At 32.7% G+C, this 26,956-nt stretch overlaps 2 protein-coding genes across 4 annotated transcripts; one reads left to right on the top strand and one right to left on the bottom strand.

Annotated features, from left to right (window-relative positions):
- Positions 1-140: 140 nt before the first annotated feature.
- LOC128187890 (ankyrin repeat domain-containing protein SOWAHB-like) lies at positions 141-9,468 on the bottom strand. Of its 3 annotated transcripts, none has more exons than XM_052858544.1 (8): positions 9,309-9,468; positions 7,034-7,101; positions 5,997-6,218; positions 2,339-2,503; positions 1,065-1,124; positions 559-660; positions 318-329; positions 141-185 (listed from the first exon to the last, which is right to left on the bottom strand). In XM_052858544.1, the coding sequence occupies exons 1-8, from the start codon at positions 9,430-9,432 to the stop codon at positions 156-158; spliced, it is 783 nt and encodes a 260-aa protein (XP_052714504.1). In that variant the 5' UTR covers positions 9,433-9,468; the 3' UTR covers positions 141-155. The 3 variants fall into 3 exon arrangements, with proteins under 3 accessions (XP_052714504.1, XP_052714505.1, XP_052714506.1); XM_052858545.1 differs by having other exon boundaries at positions 2,339-2,482; XM_052858546.1 differs by lacking the exon at positions 2,339-2,503.
- Positions 9,469-24,881: 15,413 nt separating this feature from the next.
- Positions 24,882-25,864, top strand: LOC128186994 (GTP-binding protein Di-Ras2-like). Its single transcript, XM_052856993.1, has 3 exons — positions 24,882-25,046; positions 25,223-25,396; positions 25,545-25,864. Exons 1-3 carry the CDS (start codon positions 24,905-24,907, stop codon positions 25,859-25,861), a joined length of 633 nt encoding a protein of 210 aa, XP_052712953.1. The 5' UTR covers positions 24,882-24,904; the 3' UTR covers positions 25,862-25,864.
- Positions 25,865-26,956: the final 1,092 nt, after the last annotated feature.

Below are 26,956 nucleotides of genomic sequence, written 5' to 3'. Positions count from 1 at the left end.
TATATATATAAAAGAAACATTTTTTTACTTTAATTTAGATTCACTTGGACATTTTATCCAATGTTTTAGATAACAAAATTCAATTACTGCTAAAGTTACTGTAACTAAAAAATTATCGACATGCATAATTTTTACACAATTAAACTATAATTTATTTATATAAAAATATAAAATGTACTTACGCCCTGGATAAGGAAACATGGAAAAGAGAAATGGCATTCCATTAATGCATTAATATTTTCATCAATTAAAATTTAAATCAAATAATTCTTTAAAAATTAAAACACGTATCAGTCACCAGTTTTACATGTACTTACACTTGTAAAATCCTGAAATAAAAAAAATCAGCGTATAATAATTAAGATAAATACATATCCAATGCATAATGTAACATGTAAGTACATGTACAATACATTCGACTGCGGTATAAAGAACACTTTACCATCTTCTTAAATCGTAACTCATGCCAGAAAATTTTAATTCCAAAACGATCAAATCTTGCTTTTTATTTATATATATATATATATATGGGAATTTTCAAGCAATTTTTTTTTTTACCTTAATATTTACAAGGTTTGGATTTTTGGTCAGCATTTTGTGCATTGGATGGTAATCTGAAGATGAGCTTGCTACAATCCATTCTTTTTCTTCTGAATCCAGCTGAAAAAAAGATAATTATACCGTATTTAATTATTTCATGCAATATCTTGAGGTCAGATATCCTTAAAATTTATGTATAAGGATGTATTTATTCATAAGGAGAGGGGAGAAGGGATAGATAATAAACGTTTGATAAATTTAGATTCAATTTAATTTTCATTTTAGCTAGATTTAAAGTTGGTTCATTATTAATAATAATAACTTTGGAATCATTAGAATTCATGGTGGCTCAATTTTCAAGGTATTCATGGGTAGCCCTACCCCATGGATCTACATCCTCGATTGAAACTGAAACCTACCGATCCACGAAATTTCATCCCCAAGAATATGAAAAACAACTCACAATGCACGAAAATTGACCCCCACTAATTTAAATGATTGCACAATTATACTCAAGAGCATACATTAAAGCAACTTCCTGATGACTGGGAATCTTCGTCTGGGTAACCATCTCTGTCCTTTGTCTAAAAAAATGAATAAAATTCAGTGTGTATTTCAAAGATAATTAATTTTCATCATCAAAATGTAAAGAACATGTAAATCTCAGCTTTAAAAAAACAATTGCCTTATTAATCAACAGTAGCATTCGTATCAGTAATTGAATTGCAACCTACATGTATGTATTACAATGACAATGTAAAAAATGACTACAATGTTTAAAAGCAGAAAAGCAGTAAAATCAAAGCATATTCTATTTGTTTTCTAAAGGTACATGTACAATTTCACTAATTAAAGCATATTAATTTAGATATACATGTTTTTGTTACTGATTTATATATGGTTCCAAAAACCTGCAAATTTTAATATTAAGGTAAAACTTTGCATTCATATAGGGGGTTATTTTTGTGGAAAGAAAAAAAATTACCTTTGCCATTCAATGTGTTTTTATTTACTTTGAATTAACACTTATTACACTAGCAAAATCATTTTCATTTTCCAAAGTCTTATCTGATAAATCAAATTATAAATTAATCAAATATGATGATTAGTAAATCATATCTATAAATAATTAAAATTGTTCATTCATGAATTTTCACCACTTTTTAAATTTAACCACTCTCCATGAAAATAAACTTTTAAAGTTCCTGCAGTATTTGTCCCGGTATTCAGGACCTGGGGTTAGTAGACTGTCAGCCACACCCATTGCACAACAGAGATAGACACCAAATTTTTGCGATATTAACTGTGTCACAATATTTATGTTCACTGAGCTAATTAAATTATATTAAAAAAGAAATAAAGGAAAATCGTTTACACAGTCAAGCCTTAGTTTTAGAGGCTTAGTCTATAGGAAAACATGCATTTCAAACAGCTAGTCAACTTGGAACAGTGCATTTCTTCTTTTGATTTCCTTAAATAAGAAAGTCAACATTTTCTTCTATTTGAAACTGCATGCAAAACACTGAGAATTTTCCTAAGAGCATGCCTTGACAACCCCTGTAACTTATAATTGTGAGTAACAGTGACACAATAAAAAAGAACAACAAAAAAATGTGTGCAAATTAAAAAATACTCAAACCTCTGTTGAAATGTAGTCTTTTATTAGTAAATAGTTTCAAGAACTCAAATTAAACTTAATTAATCCACAGAAATATATTAGCATTGATTGTGAAAATTTGAAAAGAAATTGAAAGTCAAAACTAATTTTAAAAACAAAAGAATTAAAACAAATTTTTACACTTCTCTGGCTTTTGACGCATTGAGCCTCTGTCATTTTCTGCAACTCGCTCTCCGATTCCATTCTATTCAAGTGATGGGCTCGTTCTCTGACACTTACAACTGAGGCGTTGACATCATCTTCTGATGTAGCTGGTCCTGAATTCTGGAAAGGTGGTAGCGCGAGCTTGTATGTGAGAAGCAAAGCTACATGTGTATAATTGCATAATGAACAACGCAAATTTAAATAAAGCCTTAATTTGTAGTGATACATAATACCAACTTCCAAAGCAACATGTGAATGTGTTTAAGGGAGATATAAAGCTAGCAAAGTTCTTTCATTTATTCAGCTAGACCTAAAAACTTTAACTTCATAACACAAAGCCAAATTGGATACAAATTTGTAACTTGTCTAAGAGCTCAGAACTGGTTATCATTTAAATGGGGCTTAACCATTTTAGGTATATTTGGGCCCGACCAGAGTGATTCCAAAATTCAATTGAGTAATTTAACGGCAAAAATTGAAAAAAAACCGTGGTATTTGATCAAACTTATCCGTGATAGCTCCATGAAAACTAACCACCAATGATATTTTGCAAAATACATTGTAAAATTGTTGAATTTTATTTCCTAGCAGGTTCAAATGTACTGTAAGTCAATTTAATTTCACAATCTTTAAAATTACGTGATTTTTAAAAAGAATAAAAGTCACCATGGTAATAATTTCATGCTGCAAGTGAATCAAAATCAATATTAAATAAAATTCATTTGAAATTGTGTATCCTTTATGGTCATAATTTTGCGGAAAAATGATAATTTGCGAATATCACGAAATTGACACCATCTGTATACTTCACAAATCTTCAGTATTTTTAAAAGGTTCATATTACACGTAGTACTTAATTAACACATATAACGTAATTAATATCAACACATCAAATCAAAAGCTAAGGAGGATCAACCTCCACCACCTGTCTATAGTCAATATTATCAGCTTGGATTAGAGAATAAACAACAAGTAAGAATGGCAATTGGTCACAAACGCTCCTATCCACGATGCGAAGACACATGTACCTTTTCATATTTTCTGGGTATGTGATCACCAAAAATGTCTTCAGTGGTGGACTGAATAAACACCTATCACTTTGGACATGATCAGTGAAGGGAACCTGAAGTTTAAACGGACTTGGACACGATTTTTTATCAAAAATTTAATCTTATTTTTTATGTATAAAATGATTTTCTTGTGCATTTTAAACGATTGATCCAAATATTAAATGTTAAAGTCAAGGTACAAGCAAGATACAGAGGTAAGAATTGGTTGTTATGAAGACAAAGCTTGAGTCTTATAGTTGTTTACAAAATATGTAGCCTAATGTAGAGATTTACCATTTATAAGACAAAATGACATGTAAAAAACAATTTAAACTAACTCGATATCTTCATAATTACTAGTATCAACAAAAGAAAGATACATTTGATTGAAACTTACACCAATACAACACATATGTAAAAAATGACAATATTTGAGCTTTGTTTACAAACAAAGTATTATAAACTCTGTATCTTGCTTATAACTTGATATTTGACTTTCAAATTTTGACATAGCATTAAAAACTTCTACCGGTATATTTATCAGACTAGTATAAACATTGAAAATGGAAAAATAAAATTTGAAAAGTTTAAGTCAAATTGTGTCCAAGTCCCTTTAATTAAAGAGTTGCATGATGTAATAAATTAAGGTCAATGCATATGAAATTCTTTAATTACAGTACTGCATGGTGATTAATAGTACATCATCAAGAACTGTGATTTTATCAAAACATAGTTAGGCCACACCACTATAATTTCTTGTTTGTCAGACCCTGCGCACTTGTTTTTATATAAAACTAGACAAATAACATTATCATTAATTTAATTCCCACATCCACGAAATCCTGTGCTGATTTTTGTTCTATTTAGGAATCTGCTTTTCTTTTTGCATTTTAAAGAGACTAACTTTATAAATCAGATACATGTACAAAGAATATAACCGTCTGCACAATTTTATTTATGTACCGCCTAAAAGTTTTTTACTGCAAGAAATAATAATTTTATTATTTATTCGCTCGCCTCAGAAACCCATATGGCTCAGATTCAGCATTCAAGTCTGTCCGGTGCATCAGTATCATAAAATGCACCATCCATGCAAGTTTGGTGAAGTTAGGACCAGCAGTAACTTTGATATTGCTATCAAACAGCACCTGCACCAAAAACTTTAACCAGCTCCTAAAACCTTAACTTCATTTAGCATCTGGAATTCATGGCTCAGATTCAGCATTCAAGTCCATAAGTAGGTCCAGATGCATCATCCATGCAAGTTTGGTGAAGATAGGACTTCTAGTGAGAGAAAGGGTGTGGAGGATACTAAAAACTCCGAGCTGGCTGTTGCATGGGTGAAACCTATCCGATATTGATTTTACTTGTATTTAGAAATGATAAAAAATTTGGCTAATGTTGTCACCTCATTCATTATGTGCTAGTTTTATTTATTTATATGGTTATGAACAGGAAATATTCATGTTTGCCTGCATGAATGTAAAGGAAACTTTTAATACATGTTACATGTATATGTGTTTATGACAAGGGTACCATACTTGCACTAGTTCAAAAACTTGAAACCAATCACCCAAATTAGTTATAATATCCCATTTAGGATATATACATATATCCCAAATGAAATACATTTGAAATGCAAATTCAAATTTTCAAAATAAATTTGCATTAATGCACATATCAAATGCAACAAAGTTTGGTTGACAAATTTTCTTATAAGTCTATCAATTAAGTAAGATTGATACCCGAGAAGTTTTGATTGCATTGAGGGATCAATCTCCTCAACAGTCGGGTTTCAGAAAAACTTGTTTACCATTAATATTAAAAATTGTTCCATTCCATTATTCTAATGGGAATTTGACATATCTTTAGCAAACTAAAAATGTCTCTTTTTTGCACTTCAAACTTTTACCCCATTTGGTATACGGTATATATAATATACCATGAACAGTCTATCATAAAACCATTTGGGTGATTAGTCCCTCCCTGTTAAATTTTCCTCAATGATAGTTAATAGACCCACAGGTCAACATAAATTGAATACATTTTGTAACTTGTAAATTCACTCAACAAACAGTCTTTCAGAAGAAATGCCAAAAATCTAATTTATATCAATAAATCAAATGTGTACTGCTTCTATTAAGCAATCAATTAAGTATTTTCAAATATGATATATTCTATTATCTGAATAATATCAAATGTCCATGTTTAAAAAATAAATACATGAATACATAAGACTCACATATGAAATAAAATGAATGAGTTCTTAAGCAATGCATTTTATTTAGTGAAGCATGAAAACATAATTCTTTCATCCCAATAGGAATTTTTCTCTTTATAATCATATATATACTTTTTAAACCAGCAAGAGTAAAAAAAATAAGATATTGTCGATAATGCATGGGCATTTTGAGGTGTTTCTAACTAGTATCTATCCTTCTGTTCAAAAGCATACACATGCAGTGTGTATCATGCAAACAAATGACCATTTATTCTCCAAGATTTTCAATCCAGCCCCTGGTCCTGGAAAATACACTGGGTTAATCAACATTATAATGTTGAGAAAATATAGTTAACTTGCTTACTGTTGATGCTACAGATGAAATTGACGAAGCATTCGACAAATGGTTGGAGTTCATCTCAGCTGACTGATCCGCTCCATGGGTACTACTAGACTCAGTCTGAGCTCTGACTCTACTCTCATCTTGAACCCGTGAATCTCTCGCAGCTTCTAATTGTGAAAATGAGTCTGCATTGTTGTGACCTGGCTTGAACTTTTTCTTTAAGACAAGAATTTTTTCTCCTCTCTGTTTGAAAAATGAAATGTAAGTTAAACTGCAGGTGAAATGGGTTAAATGAATTTGTCAATCTATGTCCATACATGTATTTTATTGCATTTCAATGTTGTATGTGCAATCATGCAAAGCCTTAACAAACATATATTGGCTCTATAGGAATTCATGCATAATGCTTGTTAAATAATTGTTTTAAATACAGTAATTATACAATCAAAACAAAATAAAAAAGCTTTTGCATGTTTGCAAAACCATGCATTTACTAACTGAAGTGAATGTACCCCAATTTATAATATATGGTACACAGAATTTATGATTTACATATGTATATCCATCATTTTGACACAGCTGATTTATTTTTTTTATAAGTACATGTACTTTGGTTCTTGATGTCAAATTGGTAGAAAGATTAGAGCCCTTTTACCTAGAGTTTGGACTTTGGACAGTATAATTTAATGAATACTGCATGGGTCTACTCATTGTTAAGTCTGTCAAGTCATTGACTTATAGATATGAATACACTGAACTAAATGACACATGTACCTGGTACTTGTCCAACATTCTTTATGCCGGGCTGTATACATGTACTTGTATTTCAGCTTAAACAGGGTCAATTTCACACAATAAAACCTATCTTTATTTAAAAATAACCTTCTGTTTTTTTATGTTTTGACAGTTTATGAATATTAATGAGCTTAGCAAAGCAGATAGGAAATACTCAATGTTTGACAGTTTGTTTTGATGAACAAACTAGAAAGTTACAACCCACTAAAATTCCAAGCTATTGTTAATACATTTGTATGGCTCTATAAAAAACAAACATTTACCTCATCTGTTTTTATCCCTGCCAAGGTATTCACAAACTCTTTGAACTTTTCTCTATTCAACTTTTGGGCTGTAGAAGAAAAATATAAATATCATAAAAATTTTTTTTGAAAGGTAAAAATTACAAAAGCTTCAGCAGGATTTTAGCTCATGGCTCACAGATTCTTAGTGAATGCTCTAACCCATTGCGCTACGCTGTTAAGGAACAATTATTGGAATTCAAAGAAAATATTAAAAAATTTATACTTGGTTTTTATTGTTTTTTTTTTTTATAGTATGACGTCACAATATGGAGGACGTGTCCCATGCCATCTTAAACATTCTGTATAGTACTGTAGCTCTAAGTCAGATGAATAACATAGATAAAAAGAGTAACAAAATGATACAGTTGAAAAATCTTTAGTTATAATTCTGAAGTATATAATGCTGTATTATGACATCTTTAGCAAATGTGACATTGTGCGACTCATGATGTTTATTGAAAAGATCGAAGCTTAATAAACAAAACATGGTAACATGTTATAAAAAGTATAGTGATGGTATATGATTTTATCCAACTTGTGTTTTCTAGGCTCTGGAAAAGAAAACACAAAATTGTTGGATAAATGTGGTAGAGTCAAGTATATGGCATTCCTACTAGCTCTGGCTAGTTGGTTAACCCTTTAGCTCGATCGGTAGAGTGCTGAACTGGCATGCCAGAGGACCCAGGTTCAAACCCCAGCAGAGGCAATAAAAAGTGTCTCTGTTACATAAAAACCACGTATCGCAGATCATGAGAAATCCTCATGGGTATGATAAGGCTTCCCGATTGATTTTTTAACGAGGCCGGGTCTAATTTGTTCTGCCCTAGATTTTTGGATGAAACTTTTTACATGAATTTCTACTGATATAATTATTATTTTAAGATTAAAAAATAAGACATTTACCACACCGTTTGTTTAGGGGGTCATCTCAAAGTTTGTTAATCTTTAACATAGGACCCTATGGGATTTTGCTTGAAATGTTTCAATTTTGCATATTTTTTACATTTTTTCAAAACTTCTGCCCTAGGGATTTCTTTTTCTGTTCTACATATTAAAGTTATTGCTAAAAGGCATCAAATGGTCAAATAAAAAAAACCTTTTACCTCCTGGTTTGTTCCAGGGGTCTTATCAAAGTTCATTTTTGTATGCCCAATTTCCCAGATTCGTCAGATAATGGCTATTTTTTATTTGACAAAGGCGGAAAAGGTGATCTATATAGTATTATTAAAACATTTAGACATATTTAAGTAATAAAAAAATATATAACATCACATATTAAGGGTCATTAATATAAAATACATGGTTGCTGTCTTGAAATATATGAATTAAGCTATATTTAGGAGGGTTAAGAAAACGTGACAGAGGGCTAGGCTTGCTGAACCCTCTTCACGTTTTCGACCCGAGCCCAAATACATATGTATAGCTTATACTTCAAGACATTTATGTTTATTCCACAATATAACATTATTTTTACGCATCAAACGAGATATTTTCAACAATTTTCGCTGAATATCTGCAGTTGAAACTATCACGCCATGGCGTCAACCAAGCAAAAATATGACGTCACAATACAAATGAAACGCTGCGCGAAAGCGTGCGTACTCGTTCTGTACTCGGCCTCGTTAAGTGGTGTGGAGTCACTTGTCTGTACTTTATATGGTTTGACGTCAATTGACATCACGATCTGCATTCATTATATACCATTTGATACTTCTCAGAGATCAATGAATTGTAACATTTAAAATGAATTATAATGGAATAGTTATGAAACCATTTGTTTTCTTTACATAGATGCTGCGGTCGATGTTATACGACAGAATTCATTCATATCAATAATAGGCATCAAATGGCACGTCTTTTAACCCCATGGAATCCCAAAGATACCAAAATGAAACATCAAATAATCGGCGGTTTTAAAGCTTTAAAGAGAATATAAGTACCATGGTGACTCCAATTTTATGTAAATCGCTTTTGACATAGACATAAATAACATCATTTTTGTTAATCATGTCGCTCCTTTTGATTATTAAAAACGTGCCTTATTTTAAGGATTTGGTGAAAAGATTTAACAATGTCTTATATACGCATGCAAACATTATTTATCCCCTTAAAACAACCAGATTATGTCACTCTTGACTCGTAACATGATACCGTAAACCCTATTCCAAAAAACAAAAACAATTTGAAAATATCAACAAAGACTCGGAGAAATACACATAGTTAAATAGAGGAAAATTCATAACTAAAAACTTACATTTTTCGATGGGGTCATTTAGATAACTTTTAAAATGCGTAACAAGTTCATGGTTTGTCACCTTGCAGTCATTCTCAATCATAAAGTTCTTGACAGCTTCCAAAGAAAACCCGGAAGCTGCCATTTTATTTAAAGTGAAAACGAAAACTCACTATACAAAAGAAACGGATATAGTAAACTTATCTTTCCCGAAAAAATCGTCGCATATGGGCATGCACTCTCTAGGAAAAGTAAAACAAATGTGAAATGGGGATAGGGGGTAGGGTCCATGCCCCACGTGCCTGTTGGGGGGGGGGGGGCAGGAATAGTGACCTTTTCATAGTGGTGGTCCAGGGGGCGAAGCTCCCGGAAACTCCCGGATTTTATGAGATTTAAAAAGAATAATATGTTTTATGGTGTGACCGTTGGGGCGAGCGCAGAAGGAACCATACATCTGTCATCATTGTTAAATGCAACCCGTGGACTTGTCCTTACCAAAAAACTTTGGCTTTGTCTCGAAAACTTTTACCACCGCAAGGAACCCGAAGTTATCAAACTTTTATTCCAATGGTCCCTTCCTAGGCTTAAACACTTAAACAAACTACCACTGAGCATTAGATCTAATAAAATGTTAAACAGACTTATTAAAATATTTTGATAAACACAAAGCCGTTTGGTTTTTATTATGTTTTATCATTCCATTACCTTTTAATAATATGATCATTCAAATCAATAAACAATAAATTGTGTGTCTGTGTTATTTCTCATGTTGTTCATACAGTGTAGTTGTTACCTGTGTTTTATTTTACTCTGTGACATCAATTTTGTTCTTAATCTTTTTAATTTTTGTACGCTATATAAGCGTTGTAGACATGTTCCCTCACCCTTTTTTAGTGTGTGATATCCAATGTTATTGAAAGGTTTGGCCACATAAGCAACTATAACAAATACATGTACATGTAGATATTTTAACAGTTTCTTTTTTTCTTTTATTCATTCATTACAAAATGACGTGGCTGCACGTAGTTCTAATAATGAAATGGACTTTTCTTTTTTAATTTTTTGTCACCTTCCTAACGTATGCATAATTATATCATTGTCCATCCATATGACGGTTAATTTAGCATGGAACTTGCATGTGTATTTACTAAGCACAAAAATTATCAAAACAAAACCAATCAGCCAAACAGTCACTGTTAACACTGACACTGAGTACTTCTTACACGTAACATCCAGTACAGATGCTTGATCCACCTCTAAATGTATCGCGGGAAATTAAAACGCGAGATCACTGTGACGTCATACGTAACTTTCTTTTGCGCTCGACGGTTTTCGTAAGTTGTCGGACAAATTCGGGGAAGGAAATTACGTCATGTGTCAGCAAAAGTTCAGATAGGTACAGTTTTTTTTACGTAAGCAAATGTGTTGTTTACTTTAACCCTTTCGCTGCCAACGTAAATGTTTGAATTGCCAAATATGTAACGTCACTGGTACAGTGTATATGACGTTTTTAAAAAAGTTTTGACGTTATTCGCGGGTTTAATTTTGCGTTCGTTGCGTAAAGCGTACCTGCTTTGAGATGGATATTCTACGGAAAAGTCAGCTGAAATAATATGTCTTGTATTCTCCCATTTTATATAATTTAGCTCCCATTTGATACACGAAATAGAATTAAAACTTTGATTTGTAAATTGATAGTGAACTTTCACAGAGTGTAGTAAAGATGTGGATTAACCACAGGTGCTTGTGGACTGGACTGTGCACTACCCCCCCCCCCCCTTTTTCTATATTTTTTTTTCAAATTTTTTTTTTATTTCTTTTATTAATTATCATTAACAACCCCTCATATATGTCTCCAGCCGAAAAATAAAAGAAATATCACGACTTGGTAGCATTTTATAATCACACTCGTTTCCCCTATATATTTATATATATATATATAATTCCCAGAAATTGTGTTCACAAAAGAATGTTCAATTTTGCATTCAAAAAATGTATTTTCAATCAATTGCTCCACACTATTAATCCTCCACACACAAGTGCTTTTTTAAACAGGCAAAGTCACCCCTGCGAATGTTATTGTCATTCAAATTTTAGACCACGTGGTTTTATTTGACCCTTTCAGTTTCGCAGTAAAAATCGTACCTCGTGCATAAAGTCTATTTCACAGTACATGTATCTAGGTTCTTAATATAGTAGTCAAATATAAAATCTAGAGGTTTATTGATTTTAAACTTTATCTTCATTAATTGGTGAATAAAATGTGTTCCAGAAATAAATGTGACTATACAAAAATTAGTTTTTGTCTGCTGTTGCAACAACTAACATGTTTAAAAGAGATCCCTCCTGAGGATTAATTTTCGATCCGCGCCTGACCTAGTAATAACATCAATAGTGAAACAGACTATACCATTTTATGCAGAATGTTCCTTGAAAATGGCTCGATATACTAAGTTTTAATGCAAAACAGACACCCATTATTTTTTTTAAAACATGGTATTACACACCACAAGCATCAAACATGGCTATGATTTTATCAAGCAACCCAATGGTTATATTTTCAACCACTCTACACGTGTTTGAACACGAACGATAACTCTGTTCTGAATATTATCGTTTAATATAAATAACTGCTAGATGGTAAAATAAGACATACATCTTGAAAGCTTTTCCTGTTTTAACATAAATCATAGTAGGATGTGATATGAAAAACGACCAGTACTTACGTATTTTGAGAATATTATCCGAACACTTATACTTCCGCTCGAAATTTCACAGGAAGTGAACAAATATCGGTGAAGTCTCGTGAACTTTCATTCGAGCACCTCTGGATTTATTACTTACTTAGCAACGATAAAGAAAACATTCCGAACACATTCGCAGGGGTGTTATAGACGGATACATGTAACTTACTCCATGAGTAAATACGTAAATAAAATATGTAAACGAGTGAATAAAGTGTCGGGCTTGTGAACCGTGAAGCCCGAATTCGAATCCCGCAGGGACTTTTGTTGTTACTTACTGAATTAATTTTGTTTAGATATTCGTTTTTTTTTTATCCCCAAACTGCAAATGTTTTGCTTATTTGACATATGTACAGTTTATTTATCATTATATCTTTCATAACCAAATAATTTACTGTTAATTTGAGTGACCTTTTCCAGGTATGTTATTCCACCTTAAACATAAATTGGGAGAGCTAAGGGGTCAATTCACCTGTAATTTGAACTGTTACGGTTCGGAATTTTTTTGTTGTCCACGAGGTGGAAAAACTTCAATATGAGTTGAAACCGGTTTCTTGAGAACATTTGCATAAATCAACGGCTTAACTGGCTGTCGTGATTCTTATTCAAATATTCAGGTATTGTTGGCTTCCTCACAATACCCATGTTCAAAATCACAGCGAGAAATCCTTTCATTTCATTTATCGTCAGAGGTACCCATTTTCTTGCTCTCGAAAATCGAGAGAGAAAACTGTTTCTAATGTGAGTCCGAGCGTACCTTAAAAAATTAATGTATATAAACTACCAAAAGAATCTTTTGAGAATAATATGTCACAATAAATCAAAGTAGATTATGATATTCAAAGCAATGTTGTGTGAAATAAATTCGCATTTGTTTTAGGAACATAATTATGCATGTAGATGTGAAAGTGGGGCATGTTCTTGTAGATATAATAAAAGGAATTTCAAGCATAATGTTTCCATATTGCATACACGATTTTTATTCACAAAAGCATATTTTAAAAGCATTCAATATTTTTCAACGAGCAAAGCACATGTTAAAATAAAGGCTTGTAAACTACCATTGCTAAAAACTAGAAATCCCTCATATTATATCTAGTTATGTATTTCTAAGAACTTCAACGCAATTCTGAGAAGGGTGTTAGTAACTAAATAATTTTGTCACAGTATTAATTATTCAATTATAGTATAACTTTACATTCTATTTCCTCCCGTCTTGTTACTAAGGTTATTTCTGTTAAATTTTAGCGAAATGTAATTCTTTGAAGAAAAAACCCCCCAAACAAACCACTTAATATTATATCAAAATATTATCTATATATATTCATAATGCAGTATAACAACATTCACCACAACTATGGAATACAATACCTATTTGTTTGTCGCACAACTTCTCTGATGAGGTTTAGGTTGAAAAACAACAGGAAATACTGCAGAGGAGATGCATTTCGCGGTGGCATATTCTTAGGCCCCGGATTACCGGAAAACGGTTTATTTTGCACTGGTTCAGGTGGCATTACACGGAACCAAACGCCAGCCATCTTGTACAGCGAATATCAGAACGCACGTGTTATTATGACGTCATTTACTGACGTTATAATAAATCACCGCGTACTTAGCAGTCATTTTTTTAATTGCTAACAGTTATGGAGGTGAAATGTTGAATTTATTCATTATTGTAACATTTACAAGGAATATATGGAATTAAAAAAATAATTTTAAATCAGAACGGTTACCTTTATTCGGTCAATGCATGCAGGGGCTAGCTGCATGATATTTTAAATGCACATTGATTCTATTTAATTAACATATTCAGTTTCCTTGAAGAATTTATCATACTCTGGGAGTGAGACACCCAACTTCAGAGGACACTGTACTGTGTACTGAGTTTATATAATTGATACTTTGGTAGCACAAAGACCTCCTGCCTATAGATATATTTTTCACGCTTCCCTCTTCCCATCTTTTAAAAGGATGACTGCACTTAAAGCTATATGCAGGCTATAACTTGCATCAATTTTGAATTACGTGAAAAATGCATGTGTTTGATTGCTTATAAAGTTACCTTTATGCTTTTGATTATAATAGTGCCCTATTTAATTAGGTAACAACCCCCCCCCCCCCAATATTAAACAATAAAAAATATTTATTTTCCTGTCAGGAAAGTAATGCCTCCTAATGAATATCAATCTATCACTTGATATCGACGGCTAAATTTAGTCTATCATACAAAGTTGGTGGAGGGTGTAAGCTTCATAACTGTAAACGTTTCACGAAGGAAAGGATATAGAGTTTTCAATAAAACATAAATTTGTCCTATATACGAGTATAAAAAAAACCCAGAACCACAAGCGTTTGGGCATGTATACAGGTACTCAGTATATACAATGATGTAAACCTGTGTTTTTTCCCTAACAGCTTTTTTAAGTTCGTGTAAGTGTTATCCCTTAGGCTATTTAAACATGCAAAAGAAAGGGTATCGTAAATAAAAAACGTATCACACTCATAATGCATTTCAAATTAACAACTATAAAGTATATTCAAAATCAAGTTAGATATGTGTGATAAGGCAAGAAGTAACGTCCACCTGATTCATCGCGGACATGCGCAATGAGATCGGATTTGCTCTTCCGTCATCAACTTCATGAAAAGGCATAACTGTTCTGGCAGGAAAATAAACAATTAAATATTTGTAACGAGATGGTATTCACCATTGTTACTTACAAAATAAAGGTAACTTTTATTAGTAGACAAACACATGCGTTATCACTGTCATTCAAAATTGACGCAATAATAGCGTGTATAGCTTTAACACCGGGTTTTGAGTCTTTTTCGGTCGCTTCGATTGTGTTGCGTTTTTTTCTGAACCTAATTATAACTTTTGTTTAATTTATCGAAGAGTCTTGTCAGTTTCCAATATAGATTACGACTTTAAACTGTGATAGAATAAGTTCATTCTGTGTTTGTCTTCTTACAACTTTTGAAAAAAGCGAATTTTCGCTTATCTGCACTTGATCGAACATAAAATTGATATTGATATGCATGAGAGGTGGAGCTGACATTATCAGAATGGTACTAATCAAAGTACTGAAAGTACTGTTAGACGGTGGCATCGTTCGAATGTGGCATATTATATGTTTGATAATTACTGTCGTCAAAAACCCGCGGCCAGTATCGCATACATGCTGGTCGTGAGTTTCCTACATGAATTATTATGTGGAAATCGTAGTTGTCTTCTCAATCCACACTTAACAAAAGCTACGTCTCTTGGCCGTCATCTTTGGGAGAAAACCCGTAGATTTATCACAGTAGCCTTTGTAGTATAGAAGTTTGTATCTACATGCATATGTTTGTATCAATATCATTTGACATTAAAACCCGTTTTCGGTGTGTATTTTGTTTGCCCAAGAATGCATCATTTAATATGTGGGTTGCCACCACAAAGCGTATAAATAAATAAAAATCAAAGCGATTTCATCACATTAGATTGTATAAAGAAGGGAAATTTGGTTTTTTCCCTTTTGACCTTTGGGTTGACCCCGCAAAGGGGAACAACTTTTGAAAAGTGTGGATTGGACTATTGTGCTTTAAAGATACTAGTATTGTAGATTTCTGAAAGTAACGAGAACAAATGAAGCTTTGGTATGATAGAATACTTACCAGGTTTTTACTAATTATTTGGACATACATGTAGTATGTTTATTGTCCCTCTCAACAGCATTTTCCCTCATTTTTATTTCAAAGGGAAAAAGTTGCAGTCTCGTGGGCTAACATAATTGCTTTTGTCTACATAGCCAGTTAATACATGAGGATGTAAAGAAAACGGAATGAGTTTAAAAGACCCTGTTTGATAAAACTGGAAAATGCTTTTGGAATGCACGTCATCATGAAACCGCAGAGTCAATCAATATTTATCTTCGATTTCAAGTGGTTTATTTCCATTTGCTCACAACAAACGTGTTTGTTTGGAAAGCACATATTTTTTTTAATCTTGCATCTACTTTGCGAGATTTTGAAGATTCTTTTTATTACTTTTATTTCAAAAAGTTGTGCGTTGTGTCAAGACTATTCCACTAATATGTATAATTTTTACGAGGTCTTCAAATTTGCATCCAATTTGATTTTTTGCAGTAAAATAATACTGTTTATGGGACATGTTCATTGATTTTAGCAAAGAATGAAATGAGCAAAGAAATAAATTATATTGTTTTCAGGGATCTTTTCAATATCTCCAAGTCGCGAATAAAACAGTAGTCTGTGGTAAAATGAAATCTAATGTTTCAACAGGATAAGTTAGGAAAATTAGTTTTTAAAAACAAAAATCAAACATAATCCGTGTTGAACACACGTTTTTCTGAGCGCTAAAGCTGTGTATATAAATTTCATTTTATTCTTTGCATGTAATGACAATAGATCGAGGGTTCGCAAATCCCGGCAATATTTCCGGAAAGCTACAGTTCTGTAGCTCAGCAGAATACTACAGTCATCTGTGATGACACTATCTAACCATGGTGTGTATGTCAATTGCTATTCGCAACAAAGATTCTGATTGGCGCATTTATATAGACTCGCCCATTTATAAATGCATGTTGAGAACATGATGCTAACACATGGGAACAATTCATGAAGAAAGCTCATAATAAAGTTGTACTCGCAGTAAATATTACAGAGTTTATTTGAGAACAGACAGGGCGATATTTACGTACATGTAACATTAACTCCCCCCCCCCACACACACACACAAAAACAAAGAAAAAAAGCAAGGACTGGCAGATATAGATAAAACTCAAAGATTGTACCTCGCTCATCGAATTACGTTATTCAGCTTATTGTGAAGAAATTTGTCAGACACTATTTAGTGAACAAATATATTCTAAGTTACAATGCACCATACATGTATATGGAGTATCGCATGAGTTGAACCGATTGTTTTTCCTCACAAAAAGCTAGCTTTGGTGCAAAATGGAGATACACGGTTTGACACGCCGTGAAATCCACAAGACGTTTTACAGCATATATCTTCGATCCCTTATTTGCTTACAACAATTCTGTACTGAAAATCTTTGAAATATCGTCGCAAGGTCCGTAAAATTGTTAACATACATGTAAAACTGTGTAAAATGGCGACTCGATTTGCAAGTGAATATAACAATCCGAGGTCGATTAGCTGCTGAGTGAGTGATGTTTGAGAGAAAGTCAGTGTAAAGCGTCAACATTAGTAGTAATTTAATTGATTGTCTAATGAATATTGAGGTGTATGTAATAGAATGATTCTACAGACTGAGTGGGTTACAAAGTGGTGTTAATCACAGATCAGTCTAAATTTGAACACGTTTGTGTCGTAAATTTCAAGTTTTTTTGTATGTTTGAAAACACATGAACACTTGTAGAAGAAAGTTTGCCATTGATGGGTTGAAGTTCAATAAAATGTAATTTATGTAATATTCATAGTCAGCATCTGTTCTGAATTCTTTGGAAAAAGCTACAACAATAAATACTGCCTCAACTTAAATTGATGCGTTGAAAATGATTGAATTTGTCGATGAAGCATAATTGCTGAAAAATAAAATGGCAAACCTGTTTAAATAGTGTGTTTCTGACACTTGTATACACCATAAAAAAAAAACAAGAAACGATCATTGTAAGAACTCGTGGTCAATCGCAGTAAAATATTTTTTGCAGTCCTGATACAGTTAAACGTCACAGCTGGCAGTTCAATACCGCATAAGCGGATAGGGTAACGGCTCATTTAAAATAAAACACAATTTCATACATTATTTAAATGTATTTACAAAATAATTAGCAGCTGTATTGCTTAAGATATCTGATGAGATGTAAATTAGTTCTCAAACTGAAATCGACACATAGGTAAAGCATTGCCTGTAACACTGCATACCTAACAGAGTTATCGTTCCTTATCCGCTAGGGTCCCCGTGAGAAATACTATAGCAATAGACCGTCACTGTGACTATTTATAGCCTCCGTCTAAAAATATGTGATATCATTACTCTTTCACCATAGCCCTGACTATTCCACAGGGGCTCGGTTGTCAGACACTGAAATTTATAACAATTTATTCCCGAATAAAAAATATACGTAAATGGTCATTCAATATATGTTCTATGGTATCGAAATAAAATCCGCCGTTAAAATCGCCCTTTATGGTCGTTTTAAAAAATGTGTATCATATGTACATTAAAATAAGTATTTTAACGCGGATTTTATTTCGATACCATAGAACATATATTGAATGACCATTTACGTATATTTTTTATTCGGGAATAAATTGTTATAAAGAACTATATATGATAAGAGTTAAATTTGGCCCCCATATTTCGCCATTTTTTAAGTGTTTCGGGTACAATAAAATGTTAACTAATTTTTTCGAAGAGTTGATATAAAATATATTTTTCATCTATTTTTTTGATTTATTTGCACTCACTGGCAGTATATAATGTCAGAAGTGACGCCATATCTATAATTCAATCAAAATCAGCCAAAAATTAACATTTTTCTTCTTATCTATTTACGAACGGGAAATATAGAGCGCTTGCTTGAACAAGGAAAAATTTTTTGTCACTTATTAGTCTTGGGTAGATACATCTCTGATTAAAATATTTTATTTGTTCAAGAATACGCTCTATGTTTTCGGAAGGAAAAACTGCTTGAAAACAAGCTGTTTTACGCTAAAAATGCAAAAAATGGCGGGAAAAGGTTGTCTTTACAATGTCATATTTCTAAATTGTGGGCACTTGAACCAAAATGAGTATTATGTAAACACATCACATACATATCTGTAAACAAAGAATGATAGTAAAATGATGATGTTCATTTTAGGGGGCCATTTTAGGCCCTTATCATATATAGTCCTTTCAGTGTCTGACAACCGAGCCCCTGTGGTCTATTCTATATGGTAAAAGTATACTATTCACTATGGTTCAACAATAAGACCACGCCCGTGTAAGTACAGAAGACGTTAAATCAATGCCTGACATCTTAACGTTTTCGAAAACATTGTCCAAGTTAGCTCATAACATGCTACCTTACAAGTCACGTGATAGAGCTTTGTATTTACAAAGTGAACTGAGGTGTGAAATCACGTGGTGAATTATAATAGTTTTTAACCATTTCTGCAAAATTCTTCTTTTAAAAGTTTATTTTCTCGCAAACATCGCATGTCCTTAAGTGCAGTCATCTTTTTTGGATTAATATTTGCCCCCTGTTTATTGAATAAGATTTTCTAAAAGTAATATATTCTTCAGGGGGCTTTTAACTTTTAAGGTATTTTTTTATTAAGGGGGGGGGGGGGCGGGGCTTAATTTCATTTTTAAAGCATAGTTTATTCGTGTTTTCTTCTCAGATTCCAACTTGCCCAATTTTTACACCGTTTTTGCCTGGTCGTGCATCTTTCTGTACGTAGAGAGAATAACAGGTGGCAGGGGATAGTTTCAAACGAAAAACCCGGTCAAAATTTTGAAATAAAGGGAGAACCTGAGGTTTGGCTAGTTATTCAAGGGGTATAAATTGCTAGAATATATATTGCATTCATTTTGTGGACAGAGGAGCTCATGTCAATTTCATTTATATATGACACTTTCATACTGGTAGCACTTATTATCAGATATGGAATGAAAATGCGAAACTGTAGCCAAAATTTTCACTTTCGATTTAGTGCTTGAAAAGTAGGGTTGGTTCAGAACACGAAATGTCACTCGAAAAGAAGGTGATTGACCCCCCATAAGTTGGTGATTATTTGCATGAGTATACATTAAACAACCAATCCTATAGTAGTTTATGGCAGTTGCTCGGGACTGGAGCGTGGTGCTGGACCCGTGAAAATTGAAAAAGGGCAATTTTTCAGAAAATTTTGAGACCGTCCCTGGCTATTCTATATAGTGCTATAAAAATTATGTAAGTTTTACTTGTTTTATTCTGAAATGTTTAAAAATTCTCAAGAGTCGGGACCATGTGTCCCTTGCATGCAAACCAATTTTAGTACTTTTGATAATCCACTGAAAAATTAAATCACATATATGAGCACTATCTGCCTCACATTTCCTCGACCGGAAAAACTATCCCCTGTCACCACAGACAGTATGCCTCTGTCAATGAAGGCGGGGCATTTAAATTCGTACAGGAACCCCATTACAAGAATCTATAGATTAAAAGGGCATGGCAATGAAAGCCGTATGACGACATCATGCAACATGAATGTTTTGAATTTGTTTACTTGTCATATATACACACTTACTGATAGCAAAGAAATGGCATAGATGTGGTTTTCTCATTATCCAAGTTATGAAAATACTCTACTTTACTGATAAAATTAAATGTATATGTATTGATAAAGATATGAATATGTTTAAGCCAATTTTGATTTAATTGCATTGAAAGTATTGAAAGTACAAAAACTTCGAATAAACAGAATTCGAAATAATCTTTTGTGTACTATATACATGATTAGGGTCTTCCGTCTTCAGCGGAAGCCCCTTCTATTATTGTATTGTTTCTTTTTCACTTTTCATATTAAGGTCTTCCGTTTCCAACGGAAGACCTTATTGTTTTCGTACTGTTTCTTATTATTATTTTTTTCCACCAATTTTGTGCACGCGATTTCTCAGAAACTATTCAGCCGATTTTGACCATTTTTTCACAGATGATTGCCAGAGGTCATAATTCTATACATTTTTTGAAATTTTGAAATCGTCACTTCCGGTACCGAGTTACGGCGGATTTTCTATTTTTTTACGACCTATTTTGTGCAGAGCTGATCTCAGGAACTATTAAAGATTTTCAGGATAGGTAGTCTATAATTTGTAGTTGTGCACTATTATATTGTTTTACGCAAGTGGCACCATTTCATTGAGCTAGCCTAGGCACGAAAATTGGGTACGAGCTTTCATTCAATATTTTCATACGATTTGATCATTTTTAAGGTCTTCCGTTTCCAACGGAAGACCTTATAGTTTTCGTACGATTTCTTCTTCTTATTATTTTTTTCCACAAATTTTGTGCACGCGATTTCTCAAAAACTATTCGACTGATTTCAATCATTTTTTCACAGAAGATGGGACTTGATATAAACTTCATACATTTTTGAGATTTTTTTTGTCGTCACTTCCGGTACCGATTTATCGGCCATTTTGCACATTTTCACGACCTATTTTGTGCAGAGCTGATCTCAGAAACTATCAGATATATGACTATGAAATTTTCAGGATAGGTAGTCTATAGTTTGAAGTTGTGCACTATTATGTTGTTTTACGCCAGTGGCGCCATTTCTTGGAGCTCGCCTGGGCTCGAAAATTGAGTACGAATTTTCATTCAAAATTTTCATACGTTTTCATCTGTATCTTTTTATCAGTTGGTATTTTGTTAAGACATATATAACAAAAGTAGTAGATAATTAAACGTTCTTTCCAACAAAATCAAGAAAAAGGGGCTGGCCCCTTAAATTAGGGGCCAAGACACTGGTAAACTCTATTACAAATAACTTAAAAACGATCAAAATTTTGTAATGCATGATAGAAGCAAAGTTGTTGATTGTAGCAATATTTATCAGGTAAAATCATTTTCACACCCATTTATGACGTAATTAGGGATTTTAAGGGGCCAAAGTACTTAAACTTTGATGCAATATATCTTGAGAAGGAGACATATTTTGTTAGGCAATGTAGAAAAGAAAATGTTTGCATTGATGATTCTAATCGATTCCACTAATCAAAACTCTAAAATCTGCCCCCATTAAGGATCTAGAGGGCTGGCCCCTAAAATATTCAATCATTTGTATCTCAAAAATGAACAACAATTTTAGATGGGTGTAAGAACAAAAAATATTAGTATTCGTGAGACCTTTCGATTGAACTCAAGAAAAAGGGACTGGCCCCTTAAATGAGGGGCCAAGACACTCGTAAACTGTATTACAGATAACTTGAAAACAATCAAGATTTCAAATATCTTTGGTACCTAGCCTTTTTACAAAATTGATACCAGCGAGATTTTAGTCACTGTAAGTGATTGAGACACAAACTTTTATAAATGATAGACAATCGATTGAAGATATATTTAACGGGTTTTCTTTTGTCAACCGTCACTTCCGGTACTCACCAGTTCAAACAATTTATTTTTTTCACAAGTTTAACTGATTATCTTTGATGTTTCATCTTCCATGATTAACAGTGGTGTACACTAAACAAATGTATAAAAAAAACCTAGTTTTAATTTTCATAAACCTCTTTTGTTCGTCCGTTTTCGGTCTCGAGACAAAAAACCTAGATTCACCAAGATCGCAGATTTGGCAGAGAATATCGATATTTCATCGTATCATATGAAAACAAAATCGGACGGAAGACCTACTCGTTACTCGTAACGAGATCTAGTATCAGTTGATTTTTTGTTAAATAATATATAACAAAAGTGGTAGAAAATCAAAAGTTCTTTCCAATAAAATCAAGAAAAAGGGGCTGGCCCCTCTAATTAGGGACCAAGAGACTCGTAAAGTCTATAACGAATAACTTGAAAACAATAAATATTTTGTTATGCATTATAGAATCAAAGTTGTTGAACACAACATTATCGGTTTGAAAAAAGTCATCGTCAGGCCCATGTTTGACGTAATTAGGGATTTTTTTTTCAATATTATAATTTTGGGGGGGGGGGGTGTTAATAATAAAATTGTATCAATATTTCATGGTATCATTTAAAATTAAAAAAAAATCGGACGGAAGACCTACTCGTTACTCGTAACGGGGTCGTATCTAGTTATTCTTTTTTTTTCTTCTTACAAATTTTGTGCAGGCGATTTCACGGAGATGGCCGTCTCGATTTGGGTCAAATTTCCAGGGATGATGCCACGTCATCTGAAGTTTGTACCGCCGCGACAATTTTAAAAAATTTACTTCCGGTCGGAAGTTATCGTTGTTTTACGATTTTTAAAAGCCAATTTTGTCGGTCGGGTTTCTCAAAAACGAGTAAAGATAGAGAACTGAAATTTTCAGAGATGATAGAACTACCGTTTTTCTGGTGCACTTTGGTATAGAGAATGTCCGCCGTCACTTCCGGTCGTCACCGGAAGGAAATTTCAAAAATTAAAATTTTCGACTTTTTTATTTTAAAAAATATTTGTTTGAAATTTTTACACCTTATAGTGACCTTTTCACTGATTCAGAATATGTAATTTGTTTTAAAATCGATCAAGGCATTCTCGAGAAATTAAGCGTCAAAGTTCAGAAGCGAGAGTCCGAGTAGCTCAGTCGATAGAGTCGTGGACATGGCCAAGGCGACCCGGGTTCAAGCCTCGAGTGCCGCAAATTTTTTAAAACTATTTTTCGCTTAGATTTACGTTTTTATCTTTGAATTGTGAGTTTGATCTAATCTATTTAATAATCGGACGGAAGACCCACTCGTTGCTCGCAACGAGATCGAATCTAGTTGTATTTACTGTTTCTTCTCATGCTCATACACAGCTGTAGTTCGGAGAACGTCATGTCTTGTTTGAATATGAACAAAATATCTACATATTTATTCCAGAATAGAAATATATTTTCGAAAAGAGTTTTTACTGTAGATTTGGACAAAATATGATATTATAAGATATTTTGCTGTTACTTGTTCATATAAAGAACGAAGAAAAAAGAGACTTTTGTTTGTAGCCAATAATTACAAAAAAAGTTGCCCAATACTAAATATAAAATTGTTACATTGTATATCATGAATTATTAGAAAAAAACTTTAAAATGAAGTTTAGTGAATCCGATACGAATTGAAAAAACACTCATCGAACATAACATTATCGACTAAAAATGTTTGTTTGTGGAAAAGACGGCCACTCCTGGTATAAGCTGTGTAAGAGAATGAGATAAGATGCAATAAGGCACACGATGCTACAGAATTAAAATCTGAATTCATAGAAGGTTTGTGAAACAAAGTGAGCATACAAAATTGTTGCCTTTTTAAACCTTGTTAAACCTAATTTACATTTAAAAATAAAAATAAAGAGCAATTCTTACGATATGTAAAGCGATTTGCCACAAAGTTTTTTTGTGACCGGCCAGCAGAGGATGCTCACTCCTCCTAGGCACCTGATCCTTCCCCCAATGTAATGAGGTCCGTGTTTGCTCAATGTTTGTATTTTGACCATCACAAACAATCCAAATCATCAACGTTTCATTTTTTCCCTACTATGACATTTTCCCGATTTTGACATTTTCCTCGATTATGACATGCCCAATTATGACAAGGAGCACACGGCGGGTGCAACCGGTCAGCAGAGGATGCTCACTCCTCCTAGGCACCTGATCCTACATGTACCTCTATTACGACTCTATCTTTTTGGAGGTCTGTGTTGCTCTGTTTTGAATTTGTATTTCTTTTTATGAAATTTTGAGATGGTTGACGGTTTGCAATCAGGGCATGTAAAAGCCAATGGTATTTGAATTTAATTCGTATGGAGGGTATCGATACGTTGTCTTGAATACAATTACATCATCAATATTGTATAATATGATATTTTTATTGATATAAAGTCAATAAGAAATTTAAGTTTAATGTACATGTACCCAGACGTTGAGTAATGCCTTCACAAGTTTGTATGATGTTCTACAAATACATGAATACGAGTTGGTCTGTGGGAGTAAATTATAAGATGGTACTGGAAATAAAGTGATAATGAACTATAATGAACTAATTAACAGTACATGTATCTATTCCTCCCATTCATTAAAATAAATCAAGCCTATTTGCAGATTAAACGTATAGGTGGTTCATTTCAAATTTTAATGACAGTTAAGAAACACTATATAAAAGATCATGAACTGAAAAATCAACACTCACATATAATATTGTGAAAAGAGAATCAAATAAAAAGAAAACACAATGAAACCTCTTCGAATAGTTTTTCTCGGAACGAATGGAGTTGGAAAAACAAGCACAATCAGAAGATTTCTTTACGGAACATTCCAAGAAAAAACCGAGGAGACTTTAGCACAGTCCTACAATGAAACCGTTTTTCTTCCAAGTAAGTTGATATGACGTTGATTTTATGACGTTTCAATATTACTTGACATCTAGTTTCTGTGATTTGTAATTCATAGAGCAAAATGTTTGCAGAAGAGTTTCTGTAGACATGCTGTTTCTTCTTATTATTTATTTTAGATTTTAACTCTTGTTTATTATAATTGCTTTTTTTTTTAGATGGGATATTCCAACAAGTTCACATTCTCGATACATGTGGCAGTGACGAATTTCCAGCCATGAGGACAGTTAACATTAAAACTGGAGATTACTTCGTCGTGATGTACGCAGTGGATGACAGGAAATCATTTGAACAAGCTTTGAATTTCTGCGAGGAAATAAAAGAAATTAAAGGTAAAGGTCGAATTATCCCAAATAAATATTGCAAAGGAGAATTTTTGAATGTACATATTTTTTTGCGTCTTTATGTCGATAAAGTTTTTAAAATCTTGAATGATTCTAATTTCATAGTTCACTAATTTCTACTTTTTTCGTTTTGAAGGAAAAGAATTTAAAAGAATCCTCATAGTTGGAAATAAAATAGACAAGAAGTGTGACAGAGAAGTTTCTACGGACGAAGTATTAAGGACGTCGATCAAACACGACTTATTCTGGTTTACAGAAACGAGTGCCAAACTGAACTGCAACATGAGATGCCTCTTTCAAATTATCTTAAGACATTATGTTAAATCTGATGATTGTTTTGTGGAAAACAGAAATGTTTCCAAGTGTAGAACGTACACTCCTAATAGATTCAAGCATAAATCTAGGAAAATATCCATGCAAGATTTAGTGTATTCACTCTGTAATACAAGTTGAATATTTTGCGTTTCTACTCCTGTATATTATGAATAACTGTATAGATAATGCAATAAATTTGAAAAAAAATGTTTTTAAATTGCAATGAGTTTTTCAAGTTATTTTTGTACTTGTGTGTCAAACACAAATTTACACGCCATGTAATGGAATGAACACATCGTGAATTATTTTCTAAGTGACCCGTCCGCAGAAGATTAATTTTACTTTGTTAAGCTTACATTATAACAATAACTTTTTGAAAATTTCTGTAGTGTTTGCCAGCGTAACACTAGCATTTTCCTCCAAAAAGCAATTTACAAAACCTTTTTTTTTCACTCAACTGACGTCCTTATTAGTCCGTATTCTCTGCAAAGAAAATATTATTTATCATTATAGGAGAATGAAGAATTCATCTATAGACATTTTTGTTGATAGTTTGCATTTCTATAGTAGGATTTGATATATGTCTTCTTTACGCTCCAAATTATGGTATTTGTGCACGTATTGAAGTATCATACCATACCATACCATAACTATACTATACATTTTACAAAAACGCTAATTTTATCACAGGAACTACCCCATCAAAAAGACTTTTATTTTAACTAACGAACCGATCGATCCATTACAAAAAGGTTCGAAAGTGAAATTTATTTATGACATTTTTCCAAGATAATGTTGATTAAGAGATATTCGGAGATGTTATACAAAGACTATAAAAACCACTTTTTTCTCTAGCTTTTCGAGTACAACAGATATGATTCTAAAGTTCTAAAAGGAAAAAATAAGGCAGTTCACCATAAAATGATAAAAATACGTCAAAATATATCAAATTTTGTATTGTCTGTAATGCATGTAAGAACTCCAAAATGATGAATTTTGCTGAAAACTTGTAATAAATAGAGTTTGCCTATTATGGGGATTTTAGCCTGTTATTATTGGGGTCATTTCAATTATACCAGATAACGTATTAATAATTTCAAGAAAAATAATATCACTATTATAATATATAAAATATATACAGGTGTATTGAATACACATGTAACAAGAACATTTCCGACTTACCATAAGTCGATCAGACTAAATTTATTTTCAGTTACTATTCATTTTCCAAAA

The sequence above is a fragment of the Crassostrea angulata genome, chromosome 6 (assembly GCF_025612915.1).
Source record: "Crassostrea angulata isolate pt1a10 chromosome 6, ASM2561291v2, whole genome shotgun sequence".
Classification (NCBI taxonomy): domain Eukaryota; kingdom Metazoa; phylum Mollusca; class Bivalvia; order Ostreida; family Ostreidae; genus Magallana; species Magallana angulata.
The sequence above is the reverse complement of the archived record's forward strand: the minus strand, read 5'-3'. Positions and strand labels throughout refer to the sequence as shown.

Coding starts and splice junctions, on each gene's coding strand:
- LOC128187890 (XM_052858544.1), bottom strand. CDS start 9,432: ATGGCAGCTTCCGGGTTTTCTTTGGAAGCTGTCAAGAACTTTATGATT. Junction 7,102..9,308: donor AAATGACCCCATCGAAAAAT/GTAAGTTTTTAG, acceptor TTTCTTCTACAG/CCCAAAAGTTGAATAGAGAA. Junction 1,125..2,338: donor GCGTCAAAAGCCAGAGAAGT/GTAAAAATTTGT, acceptor TCATTTTTTTAG/ACAAAGGACAGAGATGGTTA.
- LOC128186994 (XM_052856993.1), top strand. CDS start 24,905: ATGAAACCTCTTCGAATAGTTTTTCTCGGAACGAATGGAGTTGGAAAA. Junction 25,047..25,222: donor TGAAACCGTTTTTCTTCCAA/GTAAGTTGATAT, acceptor TTTTTTTTTTAG/ATGGGATATTCCAACAAGTT. Junction 25,397..25,544: donor GGAAATAAAAGAAATTAAAG/GTAAAGGTCGAA, acceptor TTCGTTTTGAAG/GAAAAGAATTTAAAAGAATC.